Source organism: Eptatretus burgeri, chromosome 2, assembly GCF_056783735.1.
Source record: "Eptatretus burgeri isolate ZD-2024b chromosome 2, Ebu_testis_v1, whole genome shotgun sequence".
Taxonomy (NCBI): Eukaryota; Metazoa; Chordata; class Myxini; order Myxiniformes; family Myxinidae; genus Eptatretus; species Eptatretus burgeri.
The window spans coordinates 70,486,743-70,503,928 of NC_140962.1; the positions used below are offsets into that span (position 1 = coordinate 70,486,743).

Consider the following 17,186-nt stretch of genomic DNA (forward strand, 5'->3'; position numbering starts at 1 on the left):
AACTGCTGCAGTAATTAGAAATTACTTTTTAAAATAAACTAAACAGGTATATTCAATCGGTACTGAACATATCTGTTGAAGTGTCTTAATAGATGATGATGGATAATTCATCTTTTTATTGATTAAAGAGGTTTTTTTTTAATCCTCTAAGGTACCTAATTAGAAATTCTACTCGCACTTTAATTTTCAAGCAAAACAATTTTCTTTGCCACAAACCACAATATATTTAAAGCTTTATCATGATATAAGCTAAATTCATCTTTTTACATCGATCTGTATTCTGTGAACAGATCGTGCAGAGTTCCTTATTTACATATTATAGTCCACTTCAACCTTTTACATCTTTAATATCAATGTGCATAGCAGGCTCCAGACTAATACGTTGTGATAAAACAACTGCCAAATTGACAGCCCAATCATTAGATATTAATTATAATTAAACACCAACTATGGGCATGATGAGTCGGATTTATGATAAGATCATATTGAGTCAAAAATCGAAGGTGAATTCTCAAGACCTTTTTAACTTTCAATATCCTGATATATTCTCCCTTAAAGTTCTTGTACGTGATCATGATTTCACCAGAGCACTTTCAATGGTTTGTGCAAAATGTGCAGACTTACCCGTGGTCCTGATGGGCCGTCCGAACCAGAAGGTCCATTGTCACCAGTTGGACCCTAGAAGGCAAATGAAATACCCACCCCCCACCCCCCAAAAAAATCAATTTTTAAGTCTAGCCAAAAGCATGTTAAGAGGAAACTGAATTAAAATATTAGTTTCTGAAATTATCTGGCAAAGACTTGCAAAGTGCCTCTCACAGAAGCTTCATATTTATAATAGTTACTTACTGGTGGACCTGGAAGGCCTTGTAGGCCAGTGAAACCTCGATGACCTTTCAATCCACGTTCGCCAAAATCTCCAGTTTCTCCCTTCTCTCCTCTTGCTCCTTGAGGACCCTGTAAACGCATCAATAAACAACAATGGCTTAGTGGTGGGGCCACTGAATTGGATTCATTGGTATTTTAAAGGTTTAGCTTTAGATCCTGCTGATGTCAGTCACCCTGGTGTGAAGATTTTGTATTCCATTTTCCATGTACATCTGAGCTCAAGATAATTACCATATTGCTGTGAAATTGTCAGTGAAATCTCAAATGCCGCACAAAGAATCTTCCAAAATGTGATGATCTGCTTGATTCACATGGTCTGGTCCACATGTAAAAGTAGCCTACACTTTGATGATGACTCTTAAATGCTTCAGTCAAGGCATTTTCCCTCAACCCTGCTGTTGGTGTGCCACCCCACCCCTATCTTTCTACTGCTCTTTTAATTCTGTACATCCTGGTCCATACTGGGTTCAAGCTCCTCCACAAGCCTCGACTTTGTATGCAACTTGGGATGAAAAGCTTAAAATGCAGCACATCCACATAATATACAAATTCCAGCTCAGATGAAGTCTGTGAAAATACACAGACCCACCCACTGTTAAAAGTAGTGTCAGCTGCTACACAACTAGCCAGATCCCCCCCCCACTCCAACCCTTAGAGGAAATGAATCGATACACAAACGTGTTTCTGGCTCACTGCCCATCATCAGCACCGAGTGGATTTCTCCAAGAGCTAGCTGGAAGGTCATCATAGAGCATTTGATTTTGGCCAAAGTATTTCAACAACCATCTAGCCAGACCTGAAAGGTGTTTGACTGGTGCTTGTTGGAGCAGACATTTGCTTGAAACATTTGCCACTGAGCCTTTCCTCCCCGGTTTTTTCCTTCCTCGTCTTTCAGTCCCCTTCTTCTTGTGCTTGAGGTTGTATCCAGCTTGTTCACCCAAGTGTTCTCTTCCCACATCCACCACTCTCTTATTCACTATCATCCATTATTCCTCCAAATGTGTCCCTCTACATTGTTGTTAGTATGTTTTCCCAACTTCCACTGCATTCGAGCTGTTCTCTTCTGTTTTGTTTTCTAGTTCTTCTGCAAACCAAGACTTTGGACACAAATACTAATTAAAATAACTTTATGAGCCTCTTATCTCGAAAAATTAATGCAGGTTCTCATCCTTTGTTCGATGATAAAATCAACCACGTGATGTTTGCAACTATGTTACAAAGGAAAACGAAACTTACAGGCATGCCTCTGGCACCCGCAGGTCCCGCAGGTCCCATGGGGCCTTGTGGACCCTGCGGAGATAGGAGATATTTCCACCTTTCAAACTACATCTTTAAAAAGAAAATCGTTCAATGTAAGACAAAGAAGCATCATCATAATCACCACACATAACAGATCGAGACTGAGGCGATCCTTACCGTCTCACCACGATCACCGGTCTTTCCAACTTGGCCAACTGGGCCAGTTATTCCTGGTGGGCCATGTGGGCCAGCTTGTCCGGCTGGACCTGTCTCTCCACGTGCACCCTGAAAAATGAGGGTGAAGGAAAGATGTACACAGAAAACGAAGTTGATCAATAATTCATTGTCTCATGAGTGAATCAATGTTCAATATTTCCAATTCGAGTTTCATGATGGATACTAGCTCGAGTTACGAATCCAAGGTAGTAAAAGAGCACTTTAGATCAAAAAATGAAGCATAATGGTCAACCACATGTTTCTCCCACAGAGGTGATTTGCAATTTTGCCAGAGCACCAATGCAAGTAGTCTGTTTCTGTAATGGATGATATCAATCAAGAAAGCTGTGCAAGTAGATCAACTAAGTAGCTTCACACACCCTTTAGAAAAAAAAAAACTTCGTTAAAAGGGTTAGCACCGCCGCTAAACTCACCTTAGAGCCAGTTGAGCCATCACGACCAGGTGCACCATCTGCCCCTGGGCTGCCCTAAAATAAAAAAAATTAAAAATCGATAAGACCAAATAATGAGTAAAGGCCATTTCTAGGATTTAAAAAAAAACATTGATAATAGCCATGAGAAGTAATGATAAAATATAGTTTTGTTTGGTGATATGCCATGTGTGTAGGTTCATAGTTTGCTCACCACTTGGCCAGATTCCCCAGTTGGTCCAGTCAAACCAGGTGGCCCAACTGGTCCTGGTGGGCCTCTTTCTCCAGACACACCAGGCGTACCTTGTTTTCCTGGCTTTCCCTGAAGAGCAACAGACAAACAGTACATGAGCGAGTGTGGTGTTTCAAAACAAATGTACATCTGTCCAATGGTATTTCCATTGTGTTAGACAATGGGTGAGATGATGTTTTAGAAGAACACATACTTATTTGAGTACAATGACTCTAAAAGTATTGAAGCTCTTCGGGGAGACAAATTGTTCAGGTGGGGATGATTCGTTTTGAGGCAAACCATTTTATCATCACAACTAACAATATTTTATCAGTATTTGTCCCCGGAAGTGTAACGGGCTCTAATAGCAAATATTTTTCTAAAAGAAGGAAAAAATTTTAATCAACACGTTCATACGAAGACGTTTGCCATCTATGGGTTAAAGGCACATTCTGTGGAACCATATGGAACACAGGAGCTTCAGTGTTAATAAGAAGCCTTGATCTCTCATTTCTTATCGGTTGTTGCTTTTAGAAACTAGAGCAAGTTTTAAGTTCATGTTTCGAACCAGGGTTTGCAAAACGGTCTAAAGACAGAAAAAACTTCATATTTGTGTACTTTTGTAGATAAAGGTCGAAATTTCAATAAAGCAGTCAAGGTCTGTCGGATCAAATGCTAAAAAAAAGTTTTGCATTGACGTTTAAACATATTTTATAACTGAATGCAGTTGCAGTTGTCTCAAAACAGTGCATCAAATAAATCATTCTCATGCTTAGACATGCATCAACTGGAACTCACCGATGGTCCAGGAAGGCCAGGGAAACCTCTTTCTCCACGTTGTCCAGGTAGACCAACAATGCCACGATTTCCAGACAAACCCTGAGCACCTGGAGGACCGACTGCACCCTACATACAGAAAAAAAATAGAAATGTAACACAATGACACAAAGTTCAATACTGTCCCAAGTCAGACAATCATATACGATGCTGACAAAGGTCAAAAGTGTTTACTGACCATTCTTGCTATTTGTGATGGTGGAGGCCACACTCTTGAAATAATCTGGGAGCTTATCACAAGTCAGAGAATCTTTCCACAGCTAAGAATCAATCCTGGAATGGTCCTCCCTCGGCCAAAGGGAGTGGAAATTTCTGCTGAGCAGCCGTGCAAATAGAACCGATGCTCACATGGGCAACACAATAAGGCTTTTGTCACTCGGGTTACCAATCGGTTCAATATTACGAGCAATTGCTAGTAAGGGTGGGCGGTTGACATGAGGATGGTAGTATTCAATATTGACTGTACATGCACCAGACTTCAAGTACAACTGAAAATTTGAGGCAGGTGTGAGGTCACAACTTTTTTTCTTAACTGAAGGCAATCTATTTAAACACCTTTTAAAAAAAAAAATCTCACGACTCTCTACAAGTGTCTCGATTAACCTAATTTACCCTGACTGACTGTTGACAACATAGCGTTCCATCATCGGTTTGTCTGGGAGGAATTTTTTTTTATGACTTACCTATTCCATTGTTTCATTTCCCAAATCGCCTTTTTCTATCATTTTATTAATCAGATATACCTTTCCTTACCTCTCTAGTCTTTCTGTATTATTTTAATATACTTTATCTTCTTATAACAAAAAATATTTGTATAGTACAGTACGACACTTCCCTTTCTATAATCGTGCTTTTGAGCTTTCATTTTTGGACGACATTTGGTAGATATAGCATGCAATGTCTTGAAAATATATGGTCCGTGACAATGTCTTGAGGATATATATATATACATATATATATATATATATATATATATATATATATATATATATATATATATATATATATATATATATATATATATATATATTGCTCTCGCTCTCACTCTCTATCTCTCTCTATCTCTCTGACTAATTGAACTTCAGAAATAATGAAGGCTGCAGACTCGCCATTTTGAAAGGTTCTGGGATTGAACGATCGAGTCCTCAATGATATGGACATTTCCCATCTGATGATCCAGATAGCCATTGAATCAGGCAGTTAGTAAGCTGAAGCAATTATTCTGATATTTATCATTTGGTATCTATTTTCAGGCCATTGTAAACACACTTTTCTCGACAAAAACACCTCATTAAGGAGATCGTGCTTGTGCTTTACAATCAACTGTACCCAATGGATACAGAGTACACAAAATACAATGTTTCTAATACCTCTTGAAAGTCAGGGTCGAAGTGACTTGTACTGAGACTGTCAAGTGGAGCTTTTCTGTTATATCATTGCACATTATGAAACTGATCAACAATCTTGGGAAAATTTTAGGAGGAAAGCAGCAATGTTATAAACATTGGAGGATCACCATTGTGTTAACAGTGATATAATGCTCATGAAGAGGCTTGTACTGTTCATGAATCAAATGTAGGACAGAGATCCGTAGATATCGCTGCATGTTAACGTGAAGATGTTGTACCAAAAGTGAGATCACAATATAGATTTTATTATTATGCATTTTAACATGAATTAACTCCAACGAGCCTTGACTAAGTGATGAAAAACACATTCACAAACTAAATACAGACACTATTGGTATGAGGCACAAACAGCACAGCTGTGGCTCGTACGTAGTACAAAAATTAGGGTTATTATTCAGTTTAAAGGTTTAAGTTGTTGTGAACAATCTTCGGATGAAACATCTGTTACAGATGTAATATGTAGAAAAAAGTGAGTTTGATTTTTGTCAATCAATGTGGTTTTTGTGAGGCAATTGACTGAATTGAGGCAATTGAACAAAAGTACGATATTTTTCAATACAGATCTCATAAACATCAATATATTTGTGTCTTTTTTTTATTTGCAGGAGTGAGTCAGAAAAATTCAAGGGAATGAACGATCAGGAAAAGAGGAGAGGGGAAAGGGGAGGAAGCACTGAAACTAAGAAGTATAATGGTTAAGTTAGGAAAGCTTAATGGGGGTATTGAATATCATGGGCCATTTCATCTCAAAACAATCATTTTGACTCGAAGCACGCTTTTAAAAACGTTCTCGTCAACACAATATTGATTTCATTATGCAATTCAAATACCATTTGATTGTTTTGCTAGCACGACATTATCTGTGCATTGGGCACAATGCGATACATCTCTCGAATTAAAAACGAAAGCAAACATTCTGCAAAATAAATTACTCACAGGAGGTCCATCAGCTCCAGATTCTCCCCTTTCGCCTGAGGTTCCTGGTTCTCCCTGAAGACCTGCCTCTCCTTCACGACCGGCTGGACCTGTATCTCCTCTGATTCCTTTGGGGCCATTTTTCCCAGATGGCCCTGGAGGTCCTGGAGGTCCAGGGTTTCCCTGGAGTCAAGAAAAAAAACCCAAAATGGAACCATTCCAAAACAATGTGAGGAGTACATTCTAATTTTATACCTATTTGTAGCCTTTTTAGAGAATGCATTTTCCAAAAAATGGCGATTTATAATAGAAGAAACTACAACTCAGTTGAAATCAGTCAACGTGCGGGTTTAAATGTATTGATTCGACTGTAAAACCTCTCTGTCTTAACACTTGGGATTTGATTGTCCTCAACGTTGTGTATGTGCTGCAGCTGCTTTTTTGAGGACAAAGTTAAGAGCAAGGTGACAGGGGATAGAAGCTAACTCATTGACAGTGGACACAACTAGGGGGTGAACAGAACAGAGAAGAGGGAAGAATACTTTTCAACTACGAAGGAGACTTGGAAGGTTCATGAGGAAATAAAACTATAAAAGATCATGGGTAGGGATGGAAAGATGACCTATGTGCTGGTGCACTACCAACTTGAAGCCCTGGAAGGAGGAGTGGCATTGCACAAACAGGGGGAGAAGGTTTTACATGTGGGAGTAAAGAGGAACCAAGGAGTGAATGTTGGAAGAGGATTGCTGGAAGGGCAGTGGTGACCGAGAGGCACTGGGGAGGAATGGAAGGTTGAAATATAGCAAAGAGAGCAACTTCTAAAGAGAGGCATTAGAAAACAGAGAGGCAATAAACCTGACTGTGATGAGAAAGCAACAGCTCCTGTGCGTCTGCTAATTTGTAGGAGATACTAGTGATGTTCAGAGCTTTGGATTCCACAGTGTTGAGGAGTGAGTGGTGTGAGGCAGGGGCACCAGCCCAGAAGGAATAGCGGTGGTCAAGCTCTTGATAAAGGCTTTGTATGCTGTCAGAATTTCAGACTTATCAAGGAAGGGCTTTACACAACAGGGGATGCCCAGTTTAGATATGTTATTCCTAATGGAGGGTAAGGCTGCTTATGAGGCCAAGATAAGTTTGAGAGACATTTTTCCAATGTTTCAATTATGAAAATAAATACCTGTATATGGGTTCATTTGATGTTGCTATTGGAGAGACAGGGTGAAAGTGCAAGATTTTCCTGGATTGAAAGATGCAGTATGTTCTGAGTAATGGAACAGAATCTGATTCTTTCTTGGCATCCTTTTCTCTTGGTCATAATCTAATTTCCGAGGTTATTGTTTTGGTCAGCAGACGAGGAAGGCATTTCGAACTGCCTGCCTCTCAGTGTGATGTGAAATTGCACAATATACTGTCGAATCATCAGAAAAGAATGAAAGGATTTCATGGACTTCAGCTGAGAGGACATTATAATATTCCCCGAAACAGGACTGGGATCTTAAGACACTACATAGGAGCACTCCATCCTCCACTGGTAGAGGAGATTAGAATACTCCATTGAGAGCGACTTGCTAACTGTTTGAGTCGAGAAAAATCAGCAAGCCAGGGAAAAATGTGGTCTTGCATTCCAGAGGCATAAAGCTTGGCATGCAGAACAGTGTGCCACACTGTTTATTGCTCAACATATGTCCACAGATAAAGGCCTGACCTCTTCCTTGAGATTCAGGGCCTGCATCCATTGTTGACGGAGTAGCACCAGCATATCCAAAATTGAATGGCTGGGAGGGAATTCAAACAGATCATAAGAGATGAGGCCTTTTGAGAAATGGAAAGACTTCATGGTGGTGGTGATGATAGATTCAATGACTTTGCTTAAAATGAAAGTAAGCCAACTGATATTATTTGGCCTCATGGTATTGGAAAGATAAATGATAAGGGCCAAAGCCTTTTCTAACTTTGCAGTAATCAATTGTTCCATATCCCAAACCCTTTCTTCCAAGGCAAACAGAGGAGTAAAGTAACCTGCAACATCCACGATAATGACTTTTGGCACCACTTTGACAACATTATCAGGTGTAACTTTATTGGTTACATTTATTGTCATACCAGGAGCATGCACAATGTCAAGTGTGATGTTTTGAGCACGCACGAGTGCACTGCTAGGTGACTATCACATCTCATAAGTTTCATTGTTCAAAACATACATCAGTCCAAAAGCTTCTTCCTCTCTTTCATATGCAGCACATGACTGCGAGTAGCATCATTGGCTGAGGGGGAGGGGAGGCTGCACTGCTCATGCAATGCGCCCTGTACGATAGGACAGGAATTTTGAATCTTGGCCAAGGTGCCAGTTATAGCTGGCCTACACCTTGCGAAGAACACCTTGAGATCTCCAACATTCCGCAACTCATGCTGGCAGATGAGATACCCAGTTTAACGTCCATTCGAGGGAGGGTACACACATTGTTTCATTGCCCTGCCTGTGAGATACCAGGATGACTGTTTGTATCTAGGACCATTTTTGTACTACATTGTCGAGGATCGTGGAAGAGCTAGCACAATGAATGGACGAGGACATAACAGAAAAAAACAGGATGTAAACCATGCATGCATGGAGAAGGAAACTCCAAGGAAGAGAAACTGTAAAATTAGGAAGGATTTGGGTGGTGTTAACAAGGGTAAAAAAGATCATGGTTTTGGATTGGAGCCAACCTGAGATGGTGGTGAACAGCTGTCTTTAACACCTGGGAGGAAGTGACATTGACGAGGATGTGGAAGTTGATTCCACAGGTGGGGAAAAAAGAGTAACAAATGAGTGGAGGTGAGTACTGATCCTGGATTTAGGTAGTTTTCCCAAAAGAGGGTTGATGGACACACCATGAAAAGTGGACACGCCTTTGTGATACTCTCTCTGATAGAGCCACCGAAGTCTTTGGTCATGTCACAAGGCCTCAACCCCACTGCCTCACAGCAAGTATAGGAAGTTTGAAACCAGTTATCAGAGTGAAACACCCTGCATGAATGAATTCCTTAGCAAACCCATCCCAAGAAACATTTGAAAAAACCTAAATCTCACCATTCTTCTTAGCGTGAGACAAGACATTGTCTTCAGCAGTGCTGACTGAACCTGTGTGAACGTATCTAAAAATGTACAGCATTGAAAAAGGTGACCTGCAAGGCCAATACAATGGCATCAAGGAAGCATTTGGAGCAGTTCTAAGGAAATGACTGCTCTAAGGAGCAGTTCTAAGTTCTAAGGTTCTAAGGAAGTTGAATCTAAGGAAACTGTGACAATTATCGAGCTATTTTAATTATCAATACAATTGGCAATACTTTGGCATGGATCTTCGCCAGCATCTCCAGATCTCCGGCATCATCATGCATATCCTTTAAGTCAATGAAGTTTAAGATCTGGCAGGTCCACCATTAACACTGAACCAACTGCAAGAGAAGTGCACTGAACAAAAGTGTCCATTATACTTGCCATTTATCTATCATTTTTGACTCTATTAGTCATTCTAGCCTCTTTTATTGTTTACAGCATGTGGACTCTCCGCAAGGACTGTTAACTAAAGTGAGGGCTTGTGGAGTGGCTGGTCAGGTAGCTAATTGGATTGGAAACTGGATTATTGAAAGGAAACAAAAAGAGTGTTATTGAGAGGAAATAAAATAAAAAGAATGAATGGGAGATATCTGTCAGAGGCTTATGATCAGAACCAAAGTTTGTGTGCATGATGGGTGTGTCCTTGGCACATCGATGTACACTAATGAATATTGGTCGAGTCACATCAATGATGAGAAATGCCTAAAACTTTCCATTTGCGTTGCTTGTAATTGCATCACATCCTAGGTATTAGAAGGTATGATAAAATATCTGGCGGTCGTTCCAGACAGGTGAAAGACATCAAATCTTAACACCATCCTGAGAAAGAGGTGGCTGTGATTGGCATGACAAGAGGTGGCTGCAACGCTTGGAAGATGGGCACTTTCCCAAGGAAATTTTCTATGGTAAGCTTTTAAATGCTCCCCATCGAGTATTGCATCCCAAATTAAGATTCAAGGATGTGCTGAAAAGAGCGACACGGCAGTTTGGAATCGATGCATCTACTTGGGACGAGGTATCTGACAACTGCTATCAGTGGAGATCTGCTATCAGTGAAGGAACTTCAGTAGCAAATCAGAAGTTTATTCAGGATAACATAGTAAATCGAGATGCTAGAAAGAAGCCAAAGACAGTGACAGGGCACAAACATATTTCTGAACACTGTGGTAGAAACTGCATGTCAAGAAACTTAACAGCCATATAAGAATCTGAGCAGTGGTTGAGGAGGATTTAGGGTGAGGACATACTTATTTTGGAGATTACTCATTTGTCTGCACTCTGCATATAGAGTTACATTTTCTAATCTTGAGCTCAGAAATATGCAGGTACATGTCATGGCCAGGATGGAAGGAGGAATGGTTAAAGGATGAAGAGCAGTGCTGTAAATTGCTTGCAGTGTGATTTTGAAAGCAGCCCTTTTTGGAATTAGGGTGTGGAAGAGGAAGAAGCAGAAATATTCAGGGTTGTGAGCAAAACAAAGAAAAGAGTGAAAAAGAGAGAGAGAGAGAGAGAGAGAGAGAGAGAGAGAGAGAGAGAGAGAGAGAGAGAGAGAGAGAGAGAGAGAGAGAGAGAGAGAGAGAGAGAGAGAGAATGTTGGATAGTTGTGGACACACGGTATGGACTACATAGTTGTGTGCACACGGTTGGGACTCCCATGATTAAAATCTAAAGAAAACTGCAAAATATATGCACGACTGTGAGATGGAAGAGATACAAGGTAATTATCAGTGCATGTAATGATTAGCAACAATTGGAGGAGACAAATCCAAAACAGTATCCTTAACTGTAGAGGTCATTCTCCTGGAGCAGGTAGAACTGCATCCAGAAGTGGAAGAGGCTGGGATCGGAATTTTTATTTCTCATCTCAGCTTGTCTCTATCTTTGACTGTCCGCTTTCACTCAAATTATTATATACTTTCATTACATCTCCTGAAAAACCTATGTTGTTTTTACTTACATTCGGGCCAGGAGGACCAACTCTTCCTGCTGAGCCAGGGAAACCTGTGACACCCTGAAATAACAGCCTGTTAGTGAGAAGATTGAATGGAAACATCATCCATATGTAAAGCATAATAAAGCAATGTGAACATCGATTTCCATTGTCATTGAGCTGTTTAAGCAACCACCCATTTCTGACTCACAACACAAGACATGGAAACGTATTTGAAGAAGTAGTGGAAAATGGCCAATGATGTCTTAAAGGTTTCCATCTGCATTGCCTATAATTGCATCGCATCTTAGGTATTAGAAGGTTTGATAAAATATCTGACAGTCATTCTAGACAGGTGAAACATCACATCTGAACACCATCCTAAGAAAGAGGTGGCTACAATATCAAATCTTAACACCTCAGACACCATTTTATAATGATTATTGGTAACTCATTTTTCTCTTATTCCAACAAGAGCAACTGTTGAAATTTAAGAAACATTTTTCAAATTATGAAATATTCAGTTTCATGTTTCCATAAATATCATGTGATAAGTACTTACAGGAGGTCCCTTTGCTCCACGAGCTCCTTTTTGTCCACCAACACCAGTTGGTCCCTATGGGAAGGAAAGAATGCAAAACTTGCGATGCACATTATATACAATATTTCAACTAACTTCATTTATATGCATTTGGTAATGGCACGTTTGAATTGAGATGGTCTACCTGAGGTCCAGGGGATCCTGATGATCCTTGAGGACCCTGAGCACCTGCTTCTCCTTTTTGGCCACTTGGTCCCCTCTCACCCTTAGCACCTGGTTGACCATCAGCACCCTGCAGATAATGCAATTATGTAGAACCTGAAAGCTGTTCATCTTATGCTCTTTCTCATTGCTGCAAAAAAAAACCTCTCAGGACGATTTAATACGATAGCAAAGATGTCAGACTTTCTATGAAAAGTAAAAACTCCTGAGATCAGATGAATTGCCACCAAAGTGAACTACCATCTACTATACTAAAAAAACAGAATATGTTTGCATGTATGTATGTGTGTGTGTTTGTTCGTCCTTTATAGGCGGCCGAACCGTTGGATGGAATGAGATGAAACTTGGCATGAGTGATCCTTGGGACATGAGAACGGACATGGTGGGGGGGTCAAGTTCAAGGTCAACGGTCACGGGGTCAAGGGTTCAAGGTCACCGGGTAACTTCAATTTCTCAATTTCATCCGATCGAGACGGGACCAATGCCATTCGACAGATAATCAAAATTAATACTGAAGGACCAATTTTGTGCCACGTCTGTGACGGGGTTTCGGCTAGTTTTATACTACAATCACTCACTGGTGGGCCAGCAAATCCAGCAGCTCCTGAAGGTCCAGTCTCACCACGTTCACCCTGTTTACAAGAAAAAAAAGAGAAAGATGTTAAATCTTTGAAAAAAAAAATCCAAAAAAATCGATGTTTCCAGAATATTATTTTGCACATAGTTGTTGTTGGCATTTCAAATTGCATATTCGTTATTTCGGTCAGTGTGAGAGTGAAGCATGGTGTTAAGTTTGTTGAACTTACCGGGGCTCCGCGAGCACCTGCAGGACCTGGCGGACCGACAGGACCTGATTCTCCCTTATCACGAAAGAAAAACATTCAATTAGCTCCATAAGAGTTGCATATGCAGTTACTTTCTATCAAAGTTAAGAATCATGATTCTGATCCATCGAGCAAATTCAAAGGCCTATTTCCTTGTTGGATTATTTCAGAGGTACAATTGAGCCGCTGATGCAGCGCCCCAGGAGATAAGAGCAGGAACTTCGAAATTGGCAAGGGTGTAGGTAAGCAATGACCGACTCTTTACTGTGTAACTGCCTAAAGGTGATTTTGATCGATTGTGATCGCTCAAATTATTCTGGTTGCAGACAAAGATGGTGCCAATAATATGTGAAAATGGTATTTGTGTCTGGTGACAATAATTATTGAAGAATGGTTGAGAATTATCACATCACTATTGCCAGACATTGTGCAGAAGTCAAATGCAGTTGAAGAACATTATGCAAGACGTTAACAACTAAGGATTGCTTCAACTACTGCAAGAGGACTTTGGGTCATAGTTGTACTCAACAGATCCTATTTGTGAAATTCAGGAAGTATTTTGTACAAACAAAAGTAAACTCGAGGAGGTCATGGTTTATCCAGCTGATGCAGATGGGACCATCAACATAAAGTAACATTTTCCGATTTCAAAAGTCCTCAACAGCAAAGGTGCCCATAAGTATATGTATTATGGAGCAGCCCGTACAAGCCATGAAAGAAGAATCACCTGATTAATCGGGAAATTTAATAATAAAAACATGGGGTACTCAAAATTAATCAATATAAAACAGAAATAAAAGCACCAATGGCATTTCGTTTGGATGAAGTTTAGGGGTTCATTTGGTGAAAGCAAATAGCAATGGTATAAGAAAACATTTCTACACAAACCTTTTCTCCAGTAGCTCCAGCAGGACCAGGAGGACCGAGAGGACCCGTCAGTCCCTAAAAAAAATGTACAAACTCAGTTACTGATACAAGTTCATCTCCTGGAGGTCCCCAAAATGGCAAGGAGGGCTTGAATCATCGAGATGCTTCATTGCAGTCCACTGTAAAAGTAGCATTTCAGTCTTCGCTCCCACTTTGATATATTGACAAACAATTGATCCCCAGTGACAAAATATTATCTTGGCGATTCCGCTCCAATTCCCAGATCTCTTTGTAACATGAAAATACATTTACAATGCTTTGTCCAAAAATACAGCACTGGTCAAAACATGCAGATGAGCTGGCAATATAACGCATCCACAAACTAATCATGATTGGATAACAGACACAATACCACATGTATGTAAAATATATTTATCACATGATTATATATATATAGATATAATAATAATAATAATAATAAAGTTCATTATTGTAATTGGCTATTAAAGTCCAACTGTAACAGGTTGAAGACCCATCAATGGCTTCAACTTTCTATAACAACACCGCTTTCAATGGTTAACAACACCGCTTAGAGATTACCATCAAAAGTAAATGAAACTGCCAAAAGTGTTAATAAGAAAAATTTCTCAGCCAATTGTGTAGATTTTCCAATAGAACTTCCTGCCTACTCAAAGCATGCATTGTTTGTGTTAATATAGGTACCAGGACGCATGGACGAGAAGAATAACAAGTCTGAGCAAAGAGTCCACAGACTCAAATTAAGGCCAAGGGAAAACAGTAGGATGAGAACATTGGGATGGTATCACAGGACAAGAAGATAAATTGCAGGTAAACGATGAGAACAGGATAACAGTAGATGTAGTAAAGCTTAGAGGTAAAAATAGGAGAGACCGTGAGGTTGCGATGATCAGCAGGCTTGAAACCCTGGCGGGAAGATCTTGAGATAACAGAATAAGGAAGACAGTTCCGTAGACAAGAGAAGAGTGGGATTATTGAATGGAGGCGACCGCCATTCTTAATCAAATGCACAAAAGCATACGTGGTGCCCTTTGCATTCCAAAATCAGTGCAATGTGTGCTTGACTCGGTTTATCGAGATTTACATTGGCGAGAACAATGAGAAATATTTCGAGCGAAACTCAATTACAAGGCATTTTAAAACTACCTCTCTCATCCCATTCGATATAATTTCTACTTTATGTCATACCAGTAAAGAAATAAGATGCCCTTGACATACACATTTAACAATGGACCTAAAATATGTCTTACGTCAAGTCTAGTTTGTCTAGTGTCGACGTCTGCACGTAAAAGCTTCCCCCATGAGCCTTAGAACTTGTGAACAAATAAATCCAACAAAAACTTGGATGTCACCACACGTATCGGAGACTCCTCCAGAGGTTCTCTGAACACAGTCAAAATATCCTGTTATCTTGACATTAGCTTAGGTCAGAGAGTCCATTCTATAATGACAACAAAATCGTCGATAGCTTGCACCTTGTTTTTGTAGTATCATTTGAGGCATATGCAAGTTCAAACACCAAACTCACCCGACCACCGTCCTTTCCAGGGGCACCCTCAATTCCAACTTCACCAATATCTCCCTGTTGGATACACGTTGTGTTGGTAAAGAACAACATTCATATGAAGCACAATCTCAACATTTAGGCACATTAAAAAGTCATTCCTGCTGAAGTGTCAACATTTACAGCATCTGATCGCGTGCATTGTACAACCAATCATGAATCTATAAAGGCCTATTTTAAAAAAAATAATTACAGCTATAATGTCCTCTTAATACCTTTCCTATTCATCTGTCAGCCACCTACCCTCCCCAGCTCTTCCCAGATGTATGTGTTCTTCATATAACTCCCTTCTGCGAAGAAAGCTCTCAAAATTATCGGAACCTCCCGTGATGAGGCCGAAGTACAACTCCATTGCTCTCACATTGCAGGCAGGTCAGTGGTTTTTCTGCTTTCTACCCTCTATTCTTCCAAAATCCAGGCTGGCTGCACACTTCAACCCTTTTATTGCTCACTTCTTCCATCTACGTAGTCACCTTACGGAGGCTATTCTGTCTCACACTTCCTTGCAAGGCTTCAAAAGCAAACAATGCATCATCATCTCCTGTCATCCCCCCCCCCCCCCGATCTTTACCTGTAATATTTTCGACCATCATTAATCCCACCTATCCTAACCCTCTTACTTGCAGGTTACAGTGTTTCCCCTTCTACTCTGAACCCTCTTTCCCTGTTTTCTCATTCCCTTGCTTGTTGTATCTGCTGTCCCACTGTCACTATGCTGGCCTCAATTTTGTATACAAACAAATAAAATCCCCCTGAAGCTTCCTCAATTTCAAGAAATTAAAAATTCAAATCTTTAACCCCTCTGAATTCAAATAGAACGAGCATACCTCCCCTGGGACGCCCACTCCAGCATACCCACTATTCGGATAACTTGCCCCGTGTTTGGCAATATGTTGGCAAACATCATTTAATGATGCTACGGAATACAAAAAAAAAAGGTTTTCCACTGTTTTACTCCAAGCATATCACTTAAGTTTTCTTTCAGATTGAATCAGAACTTGTGCTGTAAATTCTTTCAGACTCGATATCAAATAGGTCATTTTAAAATGTGCTTCATATCGTACCGGAAAAGCAAAATTCCATCAACGGCTTGGATAAATCATTCAGTGAGAATACTGGTTAACAGCCATTGAATTCAAGCATGTGTAATCAAGTTATACTTTCATTTTCCCAATTTTACCCTTGATATATATATATATATATATATATATATATATATATATATATATATATATATATATATATATATATATATATATATATATATATATATATATATATACCTCCGCAGTGTCATTGCAGTGTTCCTGTAACGACTACCTATTGACAGCTGGCTCACATTGCACTTCTTTCAGAGATGGATAAATAAATCCGTTTATATTAATTATTACTGCCCCACCTTGCGGTGATTACCAGCCACTGTTCTTGTGAAGTTGAAATCGATTCATGCATTGCAAAGTTAAAGCAAATGTAAAAAGTTTGCTCAACATTGATTTTCAAGATTATATATTTGATAGTAATGTCTTTGTTTGCTTTTGTGTGTTCTAACTTTACACAGGTACGGTTATGACAACATACAAGATGGGATTGTGACCATGAAGTTATGACAAAAAAAAATCCAAATCCATTGGGACCGTACTCTGTACAGAGCATTGGTGCTGCCAAAGCAGTCTCGTGGGCTATTGCGCACAATCCTGGACGGGTCACCACTCAAACACAGGATACTCAAATGGCTCAATCATCCCAGCAAGCTGGTACTTAGTTTACCAAATTCAGAAGGATGACAGGCTGAGTCAACCCCACCTGGTATTAATTTAACAGCCAAGCAGGATTTGAACTCAGGACTCTCGGATCCCAAACCCACCACCCTAACCATGAAGCCAACACCAAGCCTGATCATTATAATCACAAACTCATACATGTAGATGTTGA

At 39.9% G+C, this 17,186-nt stretch overlaps 1 protein-coding gene across 4 annotated transcripts in view; it reads right to left on the reverse strand.

The window, feature by feature from the left end:
• Positions 1–17,186, reverse strand: part of LOC147032266 (uncharacterized) — a 243,837-nt gene that overhangs the window by 5,143 nt on the left and 221,508 nt on the right. For all 4 annotated transcript variants that reach the window (XM_085869687.1, XM_085869689.1, XM_085869686.1 and 1 more), the window contains 15 exons: positions 15,219–15,272; positions 13,673–13,726; positions 12,767–12,820; positions 12,539–12,592; positions 11,923–12,030; positions 11,760–11,813; positions 11,225–11,278; positions 6,189–6,350; positions 3,805–3,912; positions 2,989–3,096; positions 2,778–2,831; positions 2,305–2,412; positions 2,125–2,178; positions 850–957; positions 625–678 (listed from right to left, as the gene is read on the reverse strand). In XM_085869687.1, coding sequence (XP_085725813.1) covers positions 625–678; positions 850–957; positions 2,125–2,178; positions 2,305–2,412; positions 2,778–2,831; positions 2,989–3,096; positions 3,805–3,912; positions 6,189–6,350; positions 11,225–11,278; positions 11,760–11,813; positions 11,923–12,030; positions 12,539–12,592; positions 12,767–12,820; positions 13,673–13,726; positions 15,219–15,272 — 1,188 coding nt within the window. The remainder of the gene's footprint in view (positions 1–624; positions 679–849; positions 958–2,124; positions 2,179–2,304; positions 2,413–2,777; positions 2,832–2,988; positions 3,097–3,804; positions 3,913–6,188; positions 6,351–11,224; positions 11,279–11,759; positions 11,814–11,922; positions 12,031–12,538; positions 12,593–12,766; positions 12,821–13,672; positions 13,727–15,218; positions 15,273–17,186) is intronic.